The 25,928-nt window shown below is 38.6% G+C and overlaps 1 protein-coding gene across 1 annotated transcript in view; it reads right to left on the bottom strand.

The window, feature by feature from the left end:
- Positions 1 to 25,712, bottom strand: part of SUSD5 (sushi domain containing 5) — a 41,153-nt gene extending 15,441 nt beyond the window's left edge. Inside the window, exons 1-3 of the mRNA XM_076332298.1 lie at positions 25,603 to 25,712; positions 17,220 to 17,397; positions 4,095 to 4,213 (exon numbers count right to left, since the gene is read on the bottom strand). Of these exons, the coding sequence (XP_076188413.1) occupies positions 4,095 to 4,213; positions 17,220 to 17,397; positions 25,603 to 25,696 (391 nt within the window). The 5' untranslated portion in view covers positions 25,697 to 25,712. The remainder of the gene's footprint in view (positions 1 to 4,094; positions 4,214 to 17,219; positions 17,398 to 25,602) is intronic.
- Positions 25,713 to 25,928: the final 216 nt, after the last annotated feature.

Here is a 25,928-nt window from a genome sequence, read left to right as displayed (position 1 = left end):
AATACTAAGTACAAATAGAGCACAAAGAACCAAAACACAATCATAGCCAATATAAGTGCTGCTTGTAAGCTACTGATGTTAGGATGCCAATACCTCTTTCATCAGGTAGGGCTTGTAAGAATAACTTCATTTATTAGTTTAAATGACATCACCAGGTAGCTGGAAATTCACTGTCAGCTATATGCAAAGCTCTGGAAAAGAAAGCTGTAGCAATGTAAAAATGAAAAACTTCATATCCATAGCAAAGCATGACAAATACAAAGAAATCATTCAAATATTACATAAAACAAATCATAGTTTGATTGCTCTTTTAAAGTACATTTAATATATTTGCTGTAAAGAATACACTAATTTATTTTTTTCCTACTGCTGAAGAAGGCAAACTGAAATATGTACATAAGCCACCAACCTTTGATGGGCATCTGAAGCCAGCAGTCATGTTTAACAAAGTTTTATTTGCATTTATGCTGTACGCCACTACAAGTTGCTGCCTGTTTAGTTTTTCTATGGTGGCAGCAAATCAAAGCCTTATGGAATAGAGATCTTACTTGTTGCCTGTAAATATCAGTGGGTCACCGAAGAAAGAACCAGTAAAACCTGGGAGCTATTAACAAAGAGATCTTTCCTCTGTGGCATTTAAAAAAAAAATACAAGAAAGGGAACTGAGAGGATTATATATGTATGAAATTGAATGGTATGCGGTCCTACAAAAAAATAAGACTGGCAGGAAAAATTCCAGCTTTCTGTTTTTCTTGTTTTATCTCTTTTATTCTTCGAGGCATTTTCTTATGAGCTTTGCTAGAGAATAAACAGGCCAGATGTGACTTATGTGTGATACTCCATTTTCAGAATAGGTAGAATCTAATATATTTTTAGGTAATTTTTGGCACTCGGGGCTAAGAGAGAAACTTTCTGATCTCAGCAGATCCTGAGCTGGTACAGAGTTGTCTTCCTGACTCTAATGGCTGCATAAAACATTTGTTTCTGAGAAACTGAGAAGACACATTTCTCTGTGCTGTGAAAACTGCAGCAATATTCACAGCATTCATAAAACATTACAGCTACATCTTTCCCTGTCGAACATAACTCAGTACCAATTCCCTGTAAAACATAACTCTTAGTATCAAAGCCTGCTGTGATTCTTCTGTGTGTATAGAAAAAAAATCCACTTCAGAAGCACAAAAAAAAGGTATCTCTCTCTTCAGGATTTTTATGTGTAAAAGCCTGATCCTGTAAGCACACCCAGAGCTCTTGCTAGCATCTGACCACTGCCCCAGCTGTTGAGGCATGCTGAGGTGTATGCTTAAGCAATTCAACTGAACTCATTTGCATGCTAAATGTTAACTGAGTAAAGATTAATTGTAAATCAAGGCCTAAGAAGGGAATTTTGTGATGGTTTGTACCAGAAGTTTCATGGTAGTTTGAGATGCCCTTTGCACAACCCTAAGAACTGAAAATAGAGTTGTGAAGAGTTACTATCATCAACTTAGTTTCTAAAGAAGAGAAGGCTGATATGACTGTTCCCTCTGTCCATCCTCAACCTGTCAGTCTGTCTGAGCCTTTGGCTGATTTCAGCCAAGTCTGACAAAGAGGGAGAGCTGCTGAGCATCTGCTCATTTTGGTAAGAGGAGTTTAAAAGAGGAAAGATCCAAAGCCAGGCATCTTTTCCATTGGGATGTGCACAGGTAAGACTCAGCTTTTACCTGTTCCCACAAGCGCTGCTGGCCAGCCGATCGGCATTGCATACGGGAGGACAAACCAGCATATTCATACCTCTAAGGCAGCCACAGCACATGCTGCCTCCTGCCAAGTCAGCCATGCCGGGGCCCAGCAAGGAGCTGAGAGTGCCCTGAAGGCAGGGAGATGATGGGTAGAGGGTGAGGTTAAGAAATACTCGAGAAAGAACCGGATGAATTTCATGTGGGACTGCAGATTATTGGTTGGATGGATATGGAAGAAATGAAAGGGCTTGCGGTTATTGCATATGCAGACGTAGGTCTCAATGTAAGAAACCTGGGATTTATCACTTTCGGCAGGGCAAAACAACTTGCTTTTTGTACTTGATTTCAATACACAGGTCTTAATTCTAATGTATTACTGCATTATAATTGACATTGTATCAATTAAAAGCAATGTCTACTTTTCTGAAAGAAGAAAAATACTTGGGAGGTTTCAAGTAAGAAACAATTCATTAATCATAACTTAGAGGTGTGGTTATTAGCCACATGTACAAAACAGCAGAACAGATATGCTATGTCTGAGGCTGTGGTGCGGGGTTTGCTGTTGTTGCTTCTTACTGGATATTTACTTCCCAAAACTGAAGGTGGCATCCCTGAGGTGTAGGATGTTCTTTTGTCAGTCAACTGCTTTGTGCTGGCTTGTATGTTACTGTGTGTTACACTCGCATGTTAAGGCTATTTCCTTTCTGGACTTTGCTCTTTTCATACCAACTACAGACTAAGCTCTGCCACACAACTTCACTCAAGCCTTTCTATTCAAACATCGACTCTGCATCCAAAATTTTTTATATATTCAAAGAAGAGGGGACCTTACTGTCATCCAGAAATGTTTCTGTGTGTAAGGACTATTTGGTGAGCGTATTGGCATGATCATTCCATTCTGTCATCAGGAAACTCTCTGCCTTGTACAAAACAAGTTGTTCATAAATTGCCTCTTCTTCGTAAATGATGCAAATTTTCCCCTGAGTTTTAACTATGCAGTTTCTGAGTCCTATGTAGTACTCCTCTCCAACAAGCATTGTCAGACTACGTTCTTATCTTCACCTTTAGCGCCCCTTTACCGTGAGCAGTAACCAAATGCAAAAGGCAAACACAGTTCCTTCCCTGAGATCCAGCATCTACGTGTAAGCTCAGATGCAGTAGGTGGAGACAGACAGGGGAGCACAAGGGCACAATGGAACAATAGTGGCCAGAGCAATGATTTCAGCATCCCACAGCTGTCCCACCCACTGCAAGGTTTTTCTCGAGGGGGGGATGGTGACAAAAGAGAGATTTGAAGGAAGACAATGAGAGAGTTTTGCAGATGTTTACAGGGAGCTGCTCCTATATGTGAGGAGCAGCATGGAAGAAAGCACAAAGGTGCTTGTGTGACAACATTAGCAACTGGGTGACGGAGCTGGTATCGCTCATAGCAGCACGGAGCCTGGAGTTGATATCACGAGGGTTATTTGAGAGGATGGTCAGTCAAACTCTGCAATTTTTGAATGACTGGGTGCACATCAAATATGCATCACCTCTGTCACATTTCACTTCAACCGTATTTCTATGCCTGCTGCTGCCACTGACTCTTCATCAAGATGCCCCCCTGTGTTGTGAACTTACTGTTTCTCAGCAAATGCCATCTGCTTGCCCCTGCTTTTCTTGGAAATGAGATGCAAAACTTCACTGCGGACATCAACAATCTGTTTCAGGGGTTCCCAAATTTCTTTAAACAATCCTGCCTATCAGTAACAATTTATTTTTTGCCTTCAGACTCCATGTTTGCTTGTGGGTTCTGGCACTTGAATAACAAAAAGTTTAAGCATCAACTTAAATTGGAAATAATCTGGTTTTCAGAATCATCCATGATATACCTGAGTCCCTAGCAGGCTGGTCTACACTTGTTAACAAAAACAAAACAACAAAAAAAAATTAAAATGGAGGCACTGAAGTTATTTGCATACAAATGTTGTATGCTGATAGATATGCAACAGCACAGTGTTTTGCGGTTGGAAGCCAGCTTTCTGAGGTACATTCAGTTACAGTGCTGAGTATGGGAGATGCTTCAGGCATCTCAATTATATTGGTGCCAGATATATTCTTTTCCATAAAGTATGTTCTGTAAACACCAAAATGGGTTCTTCCAGATCAGTAGTGCTGTTTGAACTTGCTAAACTGCAGCAAAGACAAAAGATCATGCAATTTATTTCCTGCAACCAATGTAGCAGTTGGCTCACGTAGCGGGTGATTACTATAAAGATTTATTCCTTAACATTCCCTCTTTGCCTCTCAGCAGTAGAAAAATTGAAGGCAAAACTTTTAATGTTGCAAGACAGCAATGACTGTGCATTATTTCAATAGTATATCAGTGCTGACCTTCATCCTTTACACAAAAAGCATCATATTGGTCATTCACAAAGGGATCGGTTTCAATTTTAACATCAATGGCTTTCACGCTCTGCTGTTTGCTGCCCGTCTTTCTGCATATAATTGTCCTAAAATAAAGAAGAAGAAGAAAAAAATAATCAGAAATCTTCTGGAGTTGTACATGCAGGTGAAATTTGGAGATCTTTTATCACAGTAGTCAGGCTTTAGCCTCAGCTTAACTGTTTAAGAATTGGCACATCAGGCATTAGTGTGGGAAGATCTATGAAAAAAGCCAAGGGAGAATTAGAAGTAATTAAACAAAAATGTTTGTTGTAGATCAGTTCAGCGCATAGGGAGCAATAAAGAATGTTTCTCTTATTATATTCTATAATACTTCTAAACATCAGACCAAGTCCCAGCATATTTAAAGCCACATTCTGCTCTCACATTCCAGCAGTATATATTCCCACCAATGGTACCTGGATAAAAATGAATAGAAAACTCAAGATAATGCTAATAAATCATTAGCATTTTACATTAAAAGAACATTAAGGTTGCATATTTAACTGCTCAAAAGCTAACACAGGCAAGCTGAGAAAATTCGTCTTGAGTTCTTGGAAGAAAAAGCTGCTATCTTTTTTTTTAATTCCACACCTTTGTCTAAACTCCATTTCTTCTGGCTTGGTATTCAGCAGTACCTAATCCATCCTGTTGCCCTTCATAGGCTTGAACAAAGGTAATAAATCTGTATTTGGTTTTACAACTCTGTAGATGCTGAACATAAAGGAAGAGATTACTAATTATCTCTTCTCTCAGCTGTACTGGCTGCTTAAAACCAACAAATAAAAGACAGTTTGTTATAGAAGACACTGGTTTTACTGTTACACTGAAGGTTACAAAGGCTGGGAAAGCAAATTCAGCCCAAATTTTTGCAGCTGGATATTAATGGTGTGGGTTTTATTTTTTGTGGACAGCAGGTTTGCAGAAGTGTTGCACGGTCAGCTATTCTAGTGAAAGCAAGACAAAAATGCTTTCCACAGAGGAATCTTTCCAGTGGAAGAAAATTTATCATTTTGTATTGTGCAATGGTTGAACTAATTTTGCCGTCAGTCCCACACTCAATTTGGAGAATAAAATAAATGTTGACTAACTGCCCATTCACTGAGCGTGGAAAAGATCCACTGGAAACCCAGTATTTGATCATGCACTTAAATGCTATATAACAATTGATTTACACAAGTGGAGTGAATTACGATTGTACAGACCATCTTAATTCTGGCATGTGTTAGCTTTTGAGCAGTTAAATATGCAACTTTAATCTTCTTTTAATGTAAACAAACAAAAACAACATGAAACAAGCCATATGGTGGTGGTCACGCGTATGTACCAGAATCGTTCCCACCACACTTCTGCTCTAGAAAATGATGTGATGTCATCCCCTACTGAAAGCCCTTTTACAATTTCAGATCAAATATGTTTCTTTTGTAAGGAAAACACCCCTTGATTTTTTGGGGGGGTCACTTGAAGGACAATATTGTCCATACAAGTTTAAAATCAAGTTCTCTTAGAATTTAATGCATTTAAATTCCGAGTCCTCTAAGTCAGTAATCAGGCACCTAGACAAAAGTGACTTGATCTTCCAAAGTGAGTTCGGATGACTGGGAGAATCAGGCCACCAATTAGAAAATTTTTGCATGTATTCACATATTGTTCCACTAGGTCTTACCAGGCCTAAGTGAATGAAACAGTTATGCCCCCCTTCAAAAAATGACTTATCAACCTTAATCTTTCCAATAACTACTCACTCACTTAGGTACCCAGATGAGTTATGCCTTGCAACATTGAGTGGACAGATACTGACGTGTCTTTAAAAATTTTTGCCTTTTGCCTGTCATTGTGTACTTAAGGCTTCAAATTCTCTTAAAAAAACCAAAAAAACATAACAGTTTTGAAGATTGTTGCCATAATAAAATTCTGGTTTCTGAAAATCAGGCCACTTTCCTTTCTATGCTCAATCAAGGAATAAAATTCCTGATACTTGGAAGCCACTTTTGAAAATCTTATCTTGAATTTTCTGATTTCTAATTCCAATTTAGCCAATACATTTTGCTTCTGCCCAAAGCACTGTAATTTCTTTATCATTTCTTCAGGAGGCTAAAAAGTTATCTGTGGGTGACACATCCTTGGTATATGCAGGTCATCTCCAAAACAGGATACCTGGCTCACATGTAAGGTTGTGTACTTGAAGAGCAAGTTTTTCTTACTTTTTTTCCAAGTATTGTACAATGAATTACAAGTTTGTAGTTGATAGAATATATTGATTAGTTAGTTAATTTTAAGAGCATTTCTTAGCAGCTATCCAATGAGACCAAACTTACAAAGGTGTATCTTGCATAAAGTTTTAACATTATACATAAACAAAGGCTTTAAATGACATTAAGATTTTTTAAATGTATTTCTCACTAAACTTTTTTCCTACATGAAGTTTAAAAATTGGTCTTCCTGTCCATTTCTTTTTTTCCTACAACAGACCAGACCCTGGTTAATGTTTTAGTTAGGACTTTAATTTTTATTTTTGTCATATTAAAATTGATCTGATTAAAACTGCAAACATTTTAATTTAATTCTTCTGAGATGAAAGAAGTCATGTCTTGTAAGCATACAAAAAAAGAAGAAAAAAAAAAAAGAAAAATCTATTTCATCTCTCCCATTCCTCCTTCTCTGTCAGTAGTTTCCTACCATGAGCTCAATCCTGCAAGCTTTAAACATCTTCAGTAAGCTGTTATTACCGCTGCTGAAAGGAGCTTCGAGAGTGCTCAGCATTTCTCAGTAGTGGGTCTAGCGATCAGACCTGCAACGCCTCTGGCATAGAAATAGTCTCTTTGCTGTCAGTAGGACTCCAGGTATGACTAAAAATACTCAATAATAGTCTCTTTTCTCTGAGTTCTTGAGGGTGGGTATATGTTTCCCTAAATCCTAAAATGCTAGGTTTTCATCTATAATTATAGATTAAATACATAAGTACACTTTTGACTCAGTTCTAAAAGGTAGGTTTTGATGCTTTTAACTTCATTAAATTTTTCATTTGAGGACCAAAAAGTGGCTATAAATTAAGAATTCAACATATTTTAAAATTTCTTCAGCAGCAGCCTTGCCATGCTGATATAAGAAACAAAAAATCGTACATTTTCCTACTCTTTCCAGCACATTGCTGAGAGGTTGTGGAAATGTGTTGCCTAGTTCGTTTCTTTACGATTTTGAATTATTGCAATGGGGCATGCATCATGGGTGAGAGAATGCCATGAAGTTTATACTTTTTTTAGGGATACATCCACCTACCCAGCCATTTAGAAGAATGTAGTCATGCAGGGAACTTTAATTCTGTTTATTTCTACTTTCATGTAATAATTGAACTTAAACTTACAGAGACTTGCTCATTACTCATCCTTTTAGGATACATTGTAATCTGATGCTTAGAGCAGTGTAATGCATGATTTTGTACCTTGTATTTAATAGGTGCAATTTTATTTTTCCTTCTGCAGAGATCTCTTATGAAAGTAGACATGCTCAGAAGGAACATACCAAGTTCAGACTGCAGATCATCCATAATAATCCTCTATACTTAATACATATCTGCTTGAAACATCCATGCATCCCTGAAAATTACTCTTACACTGCCATGAACTCTGAAAAACTCTCCCTCACAATCAAAGCATAAAAACCAATCACACATACTATTGCTATAGACAGCATAAGTACGATATACTATCAGTAAGGTAAAAATATAGTTGGGAAAGGACGGGGTTTAGTGGCATTGACAACAGCCCCTGCTCTCCGATGGAAACAGGGAGGGTGCCACACAGTGTTTCCTTTGGTTTCTTGACAAGCCAAGCCAAAAGCTACTGAGAATCTTCTCAGTCCACCGCCACCCAGCCTAGGACAACCTGCTTCATGATGCCTCTTCTCATCTCAGGTGAGAAAGCAAGAAACCACGGACGCTCTGCACTGTGTTGAACCTCAGCTTAATTTCTGCTGTACAATTCATCCAACTAAGAACAATTAAGAGTCTTTCCCCTGTACCTACCCCGATAAAAAGATCAGAGGTTGGCCAAGCTGATCATTGTTTTCCTGGGTCATGACTCAGATATTGCATTTATCATGTGTGTGCGTAAGGAGAAAATTTAATATATAGCACAATAAGGTATGAACCAGACTTCCTAGAAGCCTTCCACTTACTCTTGCGCTGGTTAAATTTTTTCTACTCTATTAACTAACCAATGAGTAGTCGGTATATTTTGCACTTCTCCTAATTCCTCTGGTCAAAGAAGAAAACAGCAGAAAAAGCTGGCATCAGTAGTATTTATTTCACAATATGCCATACTATGCCATAATGTTATATATATTATTAAATATATCATAATGATATACTCAAGCTATGGTAACGATACTTAATTTTATATATTGTATATATGCATGTATAATAAAGATATATATAATAAACATATAATATTTATATATAAATTATAAATTCTGTTTATAGTAGTATCCGCTGGTACTTCTACTTTCTAAGATAATTACATAGTGATTTTGTAATACTTGAAAATTTTTCAGTAAACCCAAGTTAAAACATACAGAGTTAACAGCTGAGTTTATATGATGTAGCGTGATCCATCACCACAGAAACCAGTAGGTAGGACAGGGATGTTTTGTAGTCGCTACTTTATCTGCCAATTGATTGTAAGTTTTGTAGTCTTAGTCAATAAATTCACTGAACTGAGTCAGAATGGTCTTATGGCATTTAGTAGTACGAACTTGCATATGAATATATTAAACTCAGAAGAACATCCTTGACAATGTGTTAGCTGAGGTACTGTGAAAGTCTGGTTCATAACATAACTGTAACAAACCTTCCCCTAATTAGAAATTTAAAAACTTCATCACTTTTCTTAGTCAAGATAAATCTTTAACATCCTGTGCTAATTTTTTTCATGGGTCAGCTTTACCACTTGTGTTTCAGTAACTAGGTGAGAGAAAAAGAAATCAGTAGTCTGGAAGCCAAACTAGAGAATTTTTATTCTTAGTCTTTCCCTTCTGTAGTTTGGGAAACTGCAAATTATAAAGCTGGCTCTGATGAGAAATAAAATATAAATGACATGTTCACGATTACTGAAGGGAAGAAAATTTCCCTGAAAAGTCATGAAGGGGAGCACAGGTGGGCTTTGGAAAGTCCATTGACTGGGAACTATAGAGGCTAATTTTGGCTGGATGTGACCCAAAGAAAGCAGCTGCTAAGTGTGACATGAAGACATTCCAACAGCAATACTGCCACTGGAAATGTCAAAAGGAGGTCTCACCAAGGCAGAACCAATATCCTTTAGATTCTTAAAAATATACACCAAAATGCAGTCTTTTGTGCTTAAAATTGTACATAAGACTACTGAAATAGTAAGGCCTCTGTTCATTAAATAAATATGTCCCATTCATGCAGATTTTCATACTGTAGCCTAGTATGAAAGATTTTATGTAGCAATTTTACTATAATAACGCTATGTACATATAGTTTGAGCATTCTTAGTGCACGTAGAGGAGAATCGTGTTGCTTCCTGGCCTGGACTAGCTGGGTGCTCAAAGACAGGGCAAGTGTCACTAGAAAGTTGGTTTTACCCAATTTAATTTTATGGGCTCAAATTTAATCCATGGCTTTCATAACAGATGTTATTGATTAGTTACCAAAGGGTTTAAAAAAAATACAAAAATATTTGCTGAGCGCTATTAATTTACAAAGAAGCTCAATTCTCAGACAAAAGGCTTTCAGATAGGACTAAACATTACAGACATTGTAAAAAAAGGGAAAATATGTGAAGTTCTTTTCAAAATTAGATGATCAACCCCATTAGAACTAACTGGCAAGTTAAAATCCTGGTATTAGTCATACTTGTTCATTTGCTAAGAGTAAGCATATCCCCCTTCTGCCTTCATTTTGCTAGGCTAAACAAACTGATCACCTTTAATCACTTCTGATAAGAAAGGTGCTTTCTTAGACTGACCCTAGTCTGAGTTTATCCCTTCTGAGCTTGGAGACCAAGAATTACATTGCACTGTTGCAGGTAGGGTCTCGCCAGTGCCTCGTTCAAGCCCTTCAGTACTGCCCTCTCTCTCCTGGAAGAGCTGCTGGATGACTTTTAGGACTGCATTTCCTTTTTTCACAAATCTTATGTGACATTTTATTTTACAACAGGCTCACTGCCATCCTGTGTTCTGTGAATACACCCAGCTCTTTCTCCAGCTGTGCCTTTTCCAGCTGAACTGATAGCTTAGGGCAGAAACTCCTATTACTCTCCACGTAATAGTGTTATATTTCACCCCATTTCTACTACTCCACCTCTGAAGCCAGGCTTACCTTCCTGTTCAATATTGTGATTTTCCTTGGTCTTAACAATGAGTTCTAACCTTCTGACATTAACTACATTCACTAGCATACCTCTACCTTTTGCGCCAAAGTTTGCTAAAGTTTTGCTAAAGCCCTCAAAGTTTGTTAAAAAAACCTCCCAATGAAAATACAATTTAAAGGTGTGAGTCCCAGCTAAGTAAATGGCTACTCTGAGGACTGTCATGCTACATTTTAGCAGATGGTTTTTGGGTGCTTGTCCTAGAAAATACATTAAAAATATATTTTCTTTTGTATGACGCTTTTCCTGAAAAAGTACATTTTCTAAAAAATTCTTCAATTATTGGGCTGTCTGTTTTACAAGAACCGTGGCTGTCATACTTTGCCCATGCTGTCTTCCCAGGTTGTGCCAAGAAAAGATTCACATCCCCCCCAAAGCTGATGCAAAGTGGCTCATGTCCACATTGCTCAGTGATACCATTCCTTGGAGTAAACTGGCCGTGTCCTTACATTAAATTCAAGTCTGTTGACTGAGCTTCATGTAGAAATCCCTGTTCCTGAAACACAACTACTTTGTTTTTTCTCTGTATGAGACTTTCCGAGCTGATTGACAAGAAGCAATGAGAAGACAAAGTAATCTTCTAGCAGACCATGACACCAGCTGTGGGCTGTGGGACTAGAGTTTGTGACATGAAGGCATTTCAGAGTGCAAGACCTCCTCAGACAGTTTCTTTAGCTTTTTTTTTTTTTTTTGATTTAGCATTTTTAGCATTTTTAATTGGACTGTGTCCTTCCAGCTATGTCTGGATTTTTCTCTTGAAGGAAATTAATTGACCCACCTGGGTCATAGACATCTGGGAGCACATTCATATGCATTATCACCGGGCAGCAGAGCACAGCCTTGAAATAAAACAGAGAGCTTGCCAAACTGACATATCATTAGGACTGCTTCTCTGCAAATAAGCAAGTGGACGTGTTATAGCATGTACACCTGGACAGATTTCACAGGGCCCACAAGTCCAAGGGTCTACACACACAGATGAGAGGACTGGCACGGGTTAGCGATCGACCCTTATTTCATTCCTTGGATATTGCTTTTTTCTTTCCCAAGAAATGTGCTGTTATTACCCTACTGCCAGGTGCTGGGCAAGTCCCACGCAGTAGGCAGAAAAAGAAGTAGGTATTCTTGTGAAATGTAATTTCTGAGTCTTATTATTACATTTCCCACTGGTGTCATCTGCAGTGAGGGCCCTGTTGTGTTTGACACTGTAGATGCATTCAATAGGAGTCAGCACAAAACCCAAAGAGCTAACAAAAGGAAGGAAAAATAGAGATGAAGTAATTTTCCTAGCAGCAAACATCTGGTCTGTGGTCAGCCAAGAAAAGAACCCCAGTCTTCTGACTCCCACAGCAAGGCTTATTCTAGCTGACTGTGTTTGCTGACTCCAGAGTTATCCCCTCTGAGGTAAATCCTCCAGGGACTGGGTAGGAACCAGCCCAGGGCAATTTCATGCAAAGGAACAGGTTGACAGCCCTCTAGGAGGTCAATTATAGAATAGAAAGTCTATGCAGAGCTTCAAAGCCCTTATAGAGGGGATACATGGCTTCATTCTTTTGTAGACAAATAAGGAACAGGATAGGGAGTAGGACAGCTTCAGCTTTTGAGTCCTAGAAAAGTGATGGAACTGTGTAAATTTGCTATGAATATCTTAATACAAGCTGTTGAGGATGTTTACAATTTCTGCAATAAATAGCTGCTTTCTACTATTCTGTGCACAGGACTGATCACAAGAAAAATTGTGTCATGTTCATTTTGCAAATTTCAAAAACCCCAGAAATGAACATAAGACCCTACAGAACACGTGGCCCAGCACTGGAGGACTTGACACAGGGTTTTCCAGTACAACATCTGAATTCAAAAGATAGCCATGAGAGGCCTTCAAAGAATTCTGCCACCTTTTTTCATTTATATTCTGGCAGATCGCTTGCTGGTTTTACTGACTCACTTGTCTGACATGCAAATAAGTCGTAAGAGTGTCATTTTAGTATAAATAGCTATTAGGGCTCATCTGACAAACGAGACCTGCCTAACGACATTTCATTTCCTGAAATGTAACAACGTGCAAAGCTTTAAAAAAGTTACACATTTCAGGACTGACTTGTAAATGGTTTACTTCTAGGCTGCTGGAAGAAGTTACCCCTTATCCTCTTACCCCTATCTATTTGTCAGTGACTCTTCTCTAAAAGTTTCCAAGCCCTCAGACCTGCCAGCGACAGCCCTGAACTCTGAATTGGGTTGGTCTGAACAACTGAAAGTGGAAGACAAAAACATCCCCTTATGCTTGTGAAAGAGGTTCTGACCCAGGCTGCTCAAACCACAACACTACCAAGTTTATCGTCTCTTTGGATTTGCTGGCAGGGAACTATTTGTTTAAGCAATTTCCATCCTACATCAATTGAAGAGAATCATGTTTGTCGAGACCTGCTGCTTGGACTAGCCCGGTTTGCAGGGAATGCAGTGGGTTAGAGAACAACAAGGTGAACATCTGCAGCAGCAGATTGGTGTCTTCTTCCACCGGCATCACTCTCTGCAGAATGATGGTTTTTAACACCCTAACTACTAGCTGGTTGCCCACCCTGCTCACTTCTGGCTTACAACAGCCAAGAGATGAGCACCTCTACCAGCACAGCTGAAGAGGCAATAGTAAGAAGCAGGTTGGAGTGAGCTGGGCTGCAACGACCTGGTTGGATCCAACAGCGGATGTCCCATTATAATCTCAAAATCTTTGCATACTTACATATGGATCGATATTTACATACGGGTCATCAGAAATTTGACAGTTACCCAAAGAGGGCCAGTTCTTCAGACTGAACTCTCCTCTTTGCCCATACAAGAGGTATAGCCCAGAAAGTGGGCAGTATAAACACGCTCATGCTGACTCAGTGATGTGCCTCAGTCATAACAGGAGAAACTCCCACAGGCTTCCGGGCCCTGATTTGGCTGTATAAATAATAATAAAGACACAACAGCCAACAGTGATGGATATTGACCTTTTAAGATTCCTTCCAACCCAAACTATTCTATGATTCTATGATTCTATGATTCTGTATATTTACTAGCAGTGGGATTGTAATTATTCACTGAGACCATAAAATAGCCATCAGAAGTGAACAAGTCATTGACTTGTGCAAAACCTGGGAAATTGATCTAGAGGTGAAAAAGTCCTTACATCTCTGCTAGAGCTCATGTTCTGTTTTAAGTCTATGTGGTGGAAGGAGGACTGAAGTGTGTCAGAAAATCTGCAACACGATAATGACTTCACTCACATAATTTGTTTGTGTTTACTTCTACTGCCAATGTCTAATCCATTCTTCCTTGGGGGAAAGATTGGGATACTTTCCAGGCACCAAATAAATAAACTGCATTCTTCCTGAAATTACGAACTTCTTTTATCACGTTCCCTCCTATTCATCTCCTTTCTGATGTACATGGTCCAAGAGGATATGAGAGAATATTAGACTAAAGCTCTGTGATCTGCACTGGACGCCAGTCAGCTGCTGGGAGGAATCCAAGGTTTTAGAGCCAACCTATAAAGTCCTGAACGGTTTTGGACCTGGCAAACGTGGGGAGGTCACTTCTTGCCCTGGGCCATGCCATCACATTCGAAGATGTGGTGGTCCATCAAGATGAATAACAGTGAAGAGTCCTTTATCTTGGAAATTATTTTCCCTACTTCTGTAACCTTCCGAGCATGCTGTGAAGCCTGTTTTCCCCTCTCCATGTTAAATCAGTTGAGAAGAGTGTGGATTGAGGTTTTTCTATTTACCAGCTATCCTTTATCCTTGCTATCATGTTTCCATTTAGCAAGTAAATGCCCAAAGTATTGAATAGGTACCCACAGATATATTTTTTAAATTAACTAATTAATTTAGTAAAATATTTTAAGTCCCTTCTTAATAGCTTTTCCAGGCTTTTACTGATTCTTGAGCCCTTTTTGGAGCCTGTTTTAACCTTTCATAAGATGTGGAAACAGTAATACGTATAATATTCCAAAGGGGACTGTTACACTGACCTATATGTGTGTGTGTGTGTATATACATATAAGTTTTCATATTCTCCATTCCATTCCATAAGCACTCTAGCAATATGTTTGTTTGTTTGTTTGTTTTTATTACAGCTGCAGTTTTGACAGAGGTTTTCTTTGTGCTGTCCATAGTGATGTCCTCATATCTTTCCTGGGCTGACAGAAGTAAACCAGAACCCTGTAAGATATTTTCAAGTAGACTGCATATTCCTCCTGCATGTATTATCACTGAACTCCATTTGTCGTCATTTTGCCCATTCATCTAAAGCCCTCTGAAAATCTTTATATTCTACTTGAGCTTGTCCAACTTGAATAACTTTGTCTCATTTGCATACTTTGCACTCAACTGCTCATTTCCTTCTCCAGAGCTGCATTAACTAACAGTGAAACCAGTATAGCCTTTTTAGGCATTATACTTTTCCTGTTTTTCCCCAGAGTCAAAAATATCCAGTTCAGCGAACCAAGTAAAATACATTCTGGTGCTTGCCCAGCTTGGGTAAAATAGTCCCAGAGAAGAGAGTATCAAATTCCAGCTGTAAAGAACTATTCTCTCTGGTGAAGCTCTCCAGTGAAGGTCAGATGTGGTGATGGCACAGCAATGGCATGCTGATGTGCCCCCACAATGTCCTTTCTGATAAATAGTTTAGAGACTTCCATATGAAGGACAGGTTTACTGGAGGAATGGAGTACGGAAAGTTGGAAGGAATGAAAAATCTTCCTTTCCTTCCCATCAGTATGATGATGTGCACATTCTCACATCATCATGGTGCGATGTGTACAATACTATCACTGTATCCAATTTTGATATTGAAGATATTTAGGGATAGGTCCACAACTGGTCTATTAATAGTTGTAGCTTCAGCGCCTGCAGTAATTAATTGAGGATCTCTCAGGACTAACTAGTAGTATTGCTTAGATAAAAAAGGGATGGTTTCTTCTCCTATCCATCAGCATTCCTTACTTCCATAATACAGAGGCTGTATAAAAGAACCTGTACAACAAATTTGCCATGCACTTCTTAGAGATGGATAGTTTTCCTGGCTCTTCAGACTCCATGACATCTCAGCAACTGGCTTAGGAAAAAAATTTTTAGGGTTTAGATCACTGTCTTATATCCTGAGATATCTCTGGTGGTTTCTTTTAATGACCAAAAGTACATACAAATACATTTTCAAACAATTCTTCACCTGGAAAAAAAAGGATCATCGGAACTAGTTGTTTTTGCTTGAAGTTGTTTAAATATCACCTTTCATTAACAGTAGCAATTTTCTGTCCTTTGGAAAGTTTATCACTAAAAATACACAAACACCAATGCTTACATAAATAACTGATAACTGTCACAAAATCCAATAATACATTAAAGTTTGGGAACTTGGAAACAATATCTTGATAAAACAAAACTTTATCACTGTTGAACATTGACAGTAGATTAGATATTACCCTCTAACGCATGAGAAATTTGTAAAGCACCCCAAGGGAATGAATATACGTATTACGCTAAGGCTGAGGCTGGTAAGCCTGCTGAAGGAAAGATTCAAGAGAGAAGGGGCTTCAGATCCACTCATGCTCCTTCTGGGCAATTCCTGTATGACCCCAGCTTCAGTGACACAAGACATTTATGTCAACCCTCAGCTCCTCCATTTTGTTTTTTTTTAAATTGAATTTTCTGTGATTTGGTCTCTTTGTCAAATATGAAGCCTGTCTACCCATACCTGAGGCATGCTGTGAAGCCTTTCATTTTGGAAGTGACTGGGCATTTGGGATGTCGGTGCTTGGCCCAGCGCAGTGCCACATAGCTAGACCTGTGCAAGACTGGAATGAACCTGAGTTAGCTTGAGTTCAGCAATCCCTCATCAGCCACGGCAGAGTGGCATGGTGACAGGGCCGTGCTGCCTCTGGCACACAGCTAGCACCTATGCGGACATATGTTCTCAAGATCTTGAATTTCACTGAAAGTCATTTGGACTTCTGGAGTACTCACGAAGGCTGACTTTAGCCTCCTGAAACTATGATCAACAGAGGGAAGCAGCTTCCATCACAGGACACTTTTACGTTCTTGCTTTGAACTGGCCTCTACAGAGGCAACGATGCTTCCTGGAGAGGCTGTGGCCGGCCAGTACATCTGGCAACACTATCTGTAATGCAAGGCAAAGCTCAAGCCTAGTGCCGTGTCGAGTCACCTGAGCTACCTCAAATAATACAATTCAGCACATCGAGTGACAGTATCAGCTCCTTGGCGAGCTTTCTCAACAAACTCTCTACCACATGTGCATTATCATACCTAAGTACACCTGAAGTCATACCTATTTGAACATGCCTATTGTCTATTTCCATGAGAAGCTCAGCAAACTGAGCTAGGTGTCCACAGCCTGCAAGCTCCTTTAGGGCTAAGCACCCCTCTATAGGCCAGGTGGAAAGGAACCACAATGACGTAATTCAGAAGGAAAGAGGAAATCACTTCAGATCTGTGAAATATGTGATCTGAGACTGATAAATATTTGTGTCCCTGCAATATTAGTGGGGAAAGTGGCATATTTAGCTATATGTGATTGTGCTTGAATCATGGCCACTGTTTTTCAGTAATATTCTTAGTCAAGGAGAAAAACTTGCTTGACAGCTGTCATTCGTACTTCTCAGGAAGGGTTATGCTGTTGTCCTTACCCGATGGAGCCACCAGCGAGCCATCCTGTGGTGCAGCCAGCGAAAGAACAGTCCAGAACAGCCCTTTTCAGTTCTTCTGCAGTTGCTAAGCGAGCACTCAGGTCAACACAAGCTTTCTCAGCTGCAGCTAAATCCAGGCCCTGAGAGTTGTTCTTGGACTCAAGTGCAAACACTTTCCCTGCAGCACCAAGAAAGGACATGTCACTCGTCATGGTATTGTATTCAATACATATTCAACAAAAATATTGCAAATTATCACCAAATGAAGTTGTCTTGCTTTTACTAAGTTCATTTTAATGCGCAACCTACTTCTTGGAATGAGTAATTTTATCAACACTGTAAATACCCTTGTCTTAGCTTTTCTTTTAGTCTTGTTCATCAACAGAAAAGCAAGTATGGCTAAGCCCCTATTCCTTCCCAGCCCATATGAAAAGCTTGTCTGTGCTTAAGGTCTGGAGAGAGAAAGCACAACACTCTCACATATGCGCATATACAGTCAGAGTCAGAACATCTCCTGTAGGCTATAACGCTGGAATTCATTACTAAGCATATTACAGTTATAACAACTACAACTATAAAGTAAGCACAAATCTAAAAGCCAGTATTGCAACTCACTCTTCCACATCAGAAATAGATTTATACTTATTCTCTAAAATCAAAATTATGTAATTCTATGGCAACTTGTGCTAAATGCTGCTGCAAAGCCACTTTGTTTTCATATCTTTCTGGAAAGACAGAGGGAATTTTTTTCTTAATGGAAGGCTTTTTTGAATGAGCATGAGAACATATTTAGCATAACAATTTCTTGTGTTATTTTTATTTTCAGTTCAGTTTATTTTACTTTAATTTATCTAACACGTGAAAGCTGTAAGAGTGAAAGTTAGAGGTTTTGGCAACTGGGAGCAGGGCAGTTGGGGTCTTGGCAATAAAGCTTGAGAAGTTACTGGGTTATGGAATAAACACATTAGCTGGATGTCTCCAGAAAAAGAAATAAACAATGAGATAGTTTACAGTGCTGATGTTTAAATATCCATAAGTGCCTTCTTTCTGAAGATAACATCCCTCAGAATACCTTCTAAATTTCAAAGGTACAGATTTAGGTTGCTTGCAGGTGCAGGAAGACAACTTTTAAGCACTGTTCATTCAGTAAATGCCTGGAAACACTTGTGTCTTATTTCAAGAGTAGATTAATGGTAGTGGTTATATGCAGAGCTTCCAGCCCATACTGAGTGTTCACTATGCAGCTAGCTTCACACTCATAGGATATATTGACCAGTATCAGGAATCCCTCAGACTGATTCAGCCTGATTCTGTACCAAGAGCCACCCCCACCGCATATTATTTCAACAAATTGATAAATATTAATCTAATCCTAAATATTAGGAACTGATACAGTGTAGGTCTGTACCTGGCAGCTTTCTGTTCTCACCTGTGCACAGTTTAACCCACTGCCAAGAATCACAGTCCTTACAGAAAAAAATGCAATGTTTCTTTCAAGAAAACATGTCATTTGTGCTTACATTAGCTAGCAAGCACAGATGGGTGCTGATGAAGATTCCTACTTTGGTGGGAATTCTACATGCACACAGTAAGAAGTCGTCCTGACCTGGGCAGATAGCAAATTAAATAAGCGGGACAAGCAGTGATGAGACGGAAAAGGAATTCAGAGTACCCAGAGTGATTTTTCTCATGCAGTTAACAGTAGTTGACCAAGGAATGCAACCCAGAAGCACAGATCAGTGTCCTAACCACTAGATTACATAGTCTCTTGCTTGTCAACTATAATCAATACCATGAATTGTAATTAGAACAGGGGAGTTTACACAGAACAGTGAAAAAAGCAAGCCTCTACAGTCCTGAGTACCAAAACCTCAGGATTCTTTCCAAAATGCCCCAAGTAATGCACATGACTCTAATGTAGGCTGTTGTTTCCAAAGCCATGAATAGATATAGTGAAGTATGCATGGGGTAGGGAGAGAAATAATATAAGCAGAAGGATGATGGTTTTAAACAATGCTTCCTAAGTTGCAGAACAACTTTCATTAGTAAAGGTAAGCAGGGATTAAGTGTAATGCTTTACTGAGGCTTTGTCCCAAGTGAAAACTTGTCCACATTCTACATTTCACAATTTGGCTGTCAGGAGTGAGATGCATCATCAAAGACATATAGGGTAAGTTTGCATAGCATCTGATTTAAATCATAAATGTTAGTTTGACATAGCAGTAGGCCCTATTTTCCAGTATTTTAGTTAGAAGACTTAAAAAAAAGAAAACCATTAAGAATCGAGTTCCATGTAGATATAATTAGAAGAAATTAAGTTCGCCATTTAGTCTTTTTACCAGTAAGTGACAATTACATTTTTAGAGGAGTTTAGCTAGCCAAGACTGAGGCTGAGACAGCTTTCCTTAACTACTGTTATGTGTTTGCTAGTATTTAAAATAAATTAACTTTTTACTAGAAACTATGAAGATGCTGGTTCAAAACAGACTCCTGTCCTTCGAAAAGGTATCTGGGATATCCAAATTATGTAGACAAATAGGTTTTAGGGTAAGCTAGGAGGGACTTACTGGTTGGGAAAAGTATAGTGAATTGCTTTATAGGAAATTCAGCTAGAACTGGATAAAGAAGGTTGACCTGCTTACCAGACCAACCTGGGAATCTTCTCCAAAGCTTTAGAAGCAATATGGCCATCTGCCCAGTTTTTAACATGCGCCCTCTGTTTTGCCTAATTTCTTACTTAGAAAATATAACAGCAAGTAAGGTTCACTTATCTGAAGCTTGACCAACAGAACAGCTGGATCCCCAGCATCCTGAGCTGTGTCACATTACTGAGGGGCATTTACAGGAAAAAAGTATAGGAAACAAGCTAGCATGATAATAGGAAAACACAAAAGCACATCAAAACAGGAAATCCCTTTAAATAAATAAGACTACAACACCAAAATTGAGTTCTGCACCTTAAAGTGGCATGGCTAACATGCTTGAGATATTCATGTATTGAATTTTTCTCACTTTTAATCACAAAAGTGGTATCATGTTCAAGCTTGGGATCGAAGGGTCCTGGTTAAATATTTGTAAAATTTTTATCATTGCTAGTTGTAATGAAAAGTTTTTTAACAAGATTTGTCTGATGATATCACAGACAATTTTGGTACTGGGCTTGTGAAAAATTCAAATGGTATCCCCTTTCTCTCTAGCACATTATGAAAGCGTGGAGTAGTTGAAATCCATTTTCTCTGAGAGAATATCAAGACATGTACTGTCATTCTGTTTTAAATACGCAACTTTAAATATGAGACTGTTCTATATTTCCATAAGGCACAGAATGAAGAGGCATGTCTTTGTGTTTATGTGTGTGAAGAATGTAGTTCTTGGTGTGTGTTTGGTTGTGGTACCTTTGAACAGCCACCATGTTTGAGCTCCTTCTCAACTCTCTCCCTTCATTTCTGCCCTGTAACATTTGTTTCCCATAATGTGATGATGAGACAGGTGGTGTGGAAATTTGTTCCCAAAACTCTACATACTTTTCTGAAGCCTTTTTAAACAAAGCCAGTCCCTTTGGTTTCAAGATCAAGCTAAAAATCCATGCAAAGTAGTCTTTCTCAGGAGGCTTAACGCACATCTTCAGTTTAGCAGGTTCAGAATGAAAAATGCCCTTGTCACAGTAAGTTTCTTCAGGTTCCCCTTTGAAACCAGTGAAAAAGTTTTAACTTCAATGGCAAGACATAAATGATAAGACATAATTCTTCCAATTGTTAATTAACAGCTGTATTCATAGTTCTGAAGAAAAATTCACTCTTGAAACCAGTCTTTCTCTAATAACAGCCTATATTATATTGCTAGCTTCTACCATCATCTGATCACTATTATTACATAATATTGATTATATTTTGATATATTGATAAAAGAATAATTTTTATTATTGTTTGGCACTAAAACTTTGTAAACAAGCAATAGCTGACTATAGTTTTTACTTAAGAGTACCCCAATATAATCTGATTGAAAACATACCCATAGAAGCATAGATCTTAAGGCTTCTAGGATTCATTTTTATCACCTTGTTTAATTCCTGCATAACTAGACTGTAAATTTCCCCCAGTAATTCCAACATTGAGTCCAAAAATTCATGGTTGAACTAAAGCACGTCTTTTCAAAAGGCATCCAGTCATGATTCAATGACTCCAAGTAATGGAGAATTTACAGCACACTTTATAGTAAACTGTTCCAATGGTTCATTACTCTCAATCCACCTTATTTCCAGTTTCAAATTTTGCTAAACTCAGCTTCTAACAACTGGATCTTATTATCCTTTCGAGACTGAAGAGCCGTCTACAATCAAATATATGGAGGTGCAAAAAAGGGACACTTCAAAAACAAAATCAGTCCAAAACCTGTTTCTTCATACGTTTAGGAATCTCAGTGGAATTAGCAGAATTTTCTTGGTTACCAAGAAGACAGAGTTTGGCTAATTTATTCTAATACAGTAACAGATACAACAAGAAGTTCTGAGGCTTATAGGCATGGTTCAAAGCCCACTGAAATGAGTTCAAAGTTCTTCATGTCTACAGCAGGATTTGCATGATGCTTGAAGAAGAAACATAAAACTGCATAGCCAAATATACTTTGAAATTAAAATGTCTGTCACAAATAATATAAAATGAAAGCACTTTAAAAGGCATGCCCAGTGTGCTGATCTCATGACATGTTACTTACTAGTTCAAAGGATAAAACCTAATCAGTTTCAACAAAATAAATGTGGTGAAAGAGGTGCAAATGTGGAGTCTAATTTATTTCTACTTAAACGTTAAAAACTTCAAATTGAGGTAAAAGACAGCAGAGGAAGGGAAGGTCACTTCTCTACTTCAAGAGCAATTTAATTTCCATTTCTATGGCTGTGTGTAACAATGGCCTTGATTGTAATAGTAAGGGTGGAGGATTCAGTAAAACTGTACAATTACAGAGATTTGGGTAATTACCAGTTCTGCTTAGTGTTCATGAATGTAGAGTTTATTTCTGCAAGAAACTAAAGTGAATGATGTCTTATTTAATTCAAATTGCTTAAAATATTACATCATCAGAAAAATAGCAAAATTGGGAGGTCACCTTTGAGTTCCTCCTCAGCTAAATTCAGTCTGAGCTTAAATTTTAATTTTACTACACGCTTTAGGATCAAATAGTTGGAATTGTTTACGCATTTATTTTTGCAACATACAAGAATATGCGCTGTTTTGCAAGTGGGAGCCTGAAGTGCTTAGACACCTGCTACTCAAATGCAAGTGTCTAGAGAGAGCAGAAGAAAAAAAGCATACTTTTTTCCTTTTCTTTACAAAAAAGTTGCAAAGCAAGCCAAAGGAAAGAGTATAGTAGGCTTTTTCCTACCTTTGACATCAGACATATCTGGTTCTAGGTAAGAAGTATGTAGCTCAGATCCTCACCTAATTGTGCCTAGCTTTCTGGATTCAGGACCCTTCTAATTCCAACCTCTGCAGTCACTATGCATGGTCACTATCAGATGACTGGCTTGACCAATAGGTATTCCATGTAACCCAAATTTAGCCAACAGACCAACTCTACTCTGGAACAATTAGTAAAGTTTTGCAATTAGCACATTTTGTCAATTCAGGAATGTCTTAGTAAGATAGATTAATCACCGTCATTCTCTCCTGACATGCTCTGTCTCAGAGTAAGTACTCTGCAGAAAACTATGGTTCATATGTACGGATATTTTAGCAGCCGTGACAAGACAAAAGAAGGAGTCAAAAAAAGCAGAGGTGCCTCCTGTGCAGGATGCATGAAGCCGCATCCTTGTTCTCCTGTTCCAGCGCAAATGCAAAGAAATTTTTTAAAAAGCCTGCATTTGCACTGGTATAATTGAGACCCGTCACGATAACCTATATTATTCTCCAGTAACTGCACTAACAGTAGTGGCACACCATGGTACGTCAGAGCAGGAACAAGCCCTTGAGGAGCCTTCTGTCCGTCTGACCCTGACCTCAACAGCTATGAGCAAGCACATTTCAATCATAAAAAAACTGCAAAGCGAAACAAAGCTATCTTTTATTTCGGCATTTACCTTGGTCTTTCTGGAGTCTATCTGCACTACAGCAATATGTGCTGTGGTAAATACAGTCAAAAGAGATCAATTAAGCTTCGAGGCTTTACACCTTATGCCTTCACCAGACCTCGATGGTCTCCAGTTTTATTGCCTGCTCTCTGTCATTATTTGTGTGCGGGATAATAAAGCGAAAGTCTTCCTTGGGGAAATAGATTGTAACCAGTTTCAGAGGTTTGCCTGTAACAGGGGCCAGTCTGAATTTCACAGGCTTTTTACAAGGTGAATTCAAAATCCCTTCAGTGGTTTGCAAAACAGTCAGTTACTTCTAGTTAAAAATAACAAATACAAACACACACATATGTGTCACCCAGAACGGTCCTTTGGCACTTAACTGACCTTTGCATGTATGAGAGAGTAGCACAATTGTATTTTCACCTACAACTTACACAAATGAGAAGGTGGTTTCCTGTCTGGATCAGGCCAGAATCTGTTATAAAAGAAAGTATTAATCCTGTTTTGTACTCGCAGATCTTCTTAAATACGTAAGCCTACATGTAGTGGTAAATTTTAAAGTTCACATAAAGTGTTTTCTCCTGTATCAATGTATAATAAGCCAGATGGTTTATAGGACAGTTACAGTTGTTTTCTTGAATATTAATATCAGGAGAACACACTGAAAAGCATGTTAATAGAGGACTTGCACATTTTTCACAATGATACTTAGAAGTTAAATAAAAATGGAAACTACAGTATTATAATGATGTTCCATAACAGTAATGTACCTCAGATATTCTACCCTTCAATTCTTATAATTGCTTTACCATGTGTGAAGTAAATTTGACAAACTGTTGAATGACAATTAAAATCTGCCACAAACTCTGCCTTAAAATGACCTCCAACATTTTTTTCCCTTTCTCTTTTAGAAGATGTCTGTTTAGGAACCAAGAAGATGCCATTAATTCTGTAGAAATAACACAAATTGGAAGGTGCTCTTGAAAAGATAAGGGAATTCTTCAGATGAAGCATTTTTAGCAAGGGAAATTAATTACCCCTGTCCTGTCCCCTTTTCTTAAGTTCTGTGGAGAACCCTCTTTCATGGGTATGCATTTTTTTTTCCTCATTTCAGAGGCATTTTGCTAGGGAAGGAGTATTTCCTAAAATCAGAATCGCAGTTTTGCCTACTGCAACACAGTGCAGTTGCCCGACACATTTCTTTTTCTTTATTCTTAATGAAAAGTAATTTTCTTCAAATTTACAAGACAGGGTTCTGTTGTATAAATGGTATTTTACACAAAGTGGTAGAAACATACAGGCAAGATTAATTTTCTCCCTTTCCTTTGCCATACTTTGTCATAAGCTAAAATAAATTTAGGTTAAAGAGGAAAAAATACACTGAGAACAAAAAAAATAGATTTTTATTGCCCTATAATATTTAAGATCTGTTCTCTGGAATAATGCAGCAAACATCGATGGTAAAGGATTAGTGTACCAAAAAAAAATTCCTGAGATCAGGCATAAATCTATCACAGCTGTGAAAGTGAAAAAATGTGGCCATTCAGCATTGCTCTCCCAGGAAAAGACACAGTTGTTTCAAAAATAAATCGTGTTTTTGCTAAGGCAAGTTGGTCATCATTACTACAGGCTTAACCGTTAAAAGGGCAACAGGCTACTGCAAACTTTCAAGGGATGCAGCTATTCAGGATTATCATCAGCAAGTAAGAAGTCCCATTTCAGAGTAACTGGTAGCTGGTGCTTCAGCCAAATTCACGTCCTGATCAAATCCCTCGGCAGTGAAGTGCAGATGAAATGCAGGTGCGGAAAGGTGAGCAGTTGTCTTCACCATGTGTGGTACGGAACAGAAAAGGTTATAAGGAAAAGCCTTCGACTTCTTGTCTTCCCTTCTTCAAGTACCTGCCTGTATAAATTGATGTTGGGGGCATCTGAAGTGGGCAGATAGGGAAGTTCTTTGGAGAAAAGATACTTTTAATTATAAGGAGAGCTCTCCTAAAATATAGCTGAGTCTTCTTATTCGTGTTCTGGCTTTGTTTTATTATTCTTATTTCCTCTGGAAAAGTTCACTATCCTGTCGTTTTGTTGTAATAAAATAATCTTAGCCTTCTGGGATCTTATTTCCTTTCTGTGCTTAACCCTGGGATATTTGTAGAGTCTCAAAAACCTCTGAATCAGACGTTTCCTAACCCAAACTGGGGCGTGTATTTAAGTTTCTTATTAAAAAAAAAGTGGGGTTTTTTTTTGCAATAACACATTTCAACATACAGCTCTCATTCCAGCCATAGCAACCCAGCCCAAACTGAATGGGGGACTCACCATCAGCCTGAACAGAGATGATTTGAAGGATGAAGAAGACAGATCCCACGCCCTGGAGAAAGGTGAGAGAGAATCTCTGAGAGCCTGAAGCCATTGCCCTGCTTGCAAAGCCCTCAGCCGCAGGAGGTTGGCTGCCGAGGCTTTTTCTCTCTCCTCCTCTGCACTTTCACAGCGGGGTCTGTGGTGATGATTTCAAGGAGCGCTTTCCCTCGGCAGGATCCTATGTCTTGGATTTACACTGAAGGCGGGAGGGGTGGAAAAAGAAAGAGGGAGGGAGAGAGGAATCCTTGGCTTGGCTAGTGTGAAGGGGAGGGGAAGGTGGGGGG

The sequence above is a fragment of the Aptenodytes patagonicus genome, chromosome 2 (genome assembly GCF_965638725.1).
Source record: "Aptenodytes patagonicus chromosome 2, bAptPat1.pri.cur, whole genome shotgun sequence".
Lineage (NCBI taxonomy): Eukaryota > Metazoa > Chordata > Aves > Sphenisciformes > Spheniscidae > Aptenodytes > Aptenodytes patagonicus.
The sequence above is the reverse complement of the archived record's forward strand: the minus strand, read 5'-3'. Positions and strand labels throughout refer to the sequence as shown.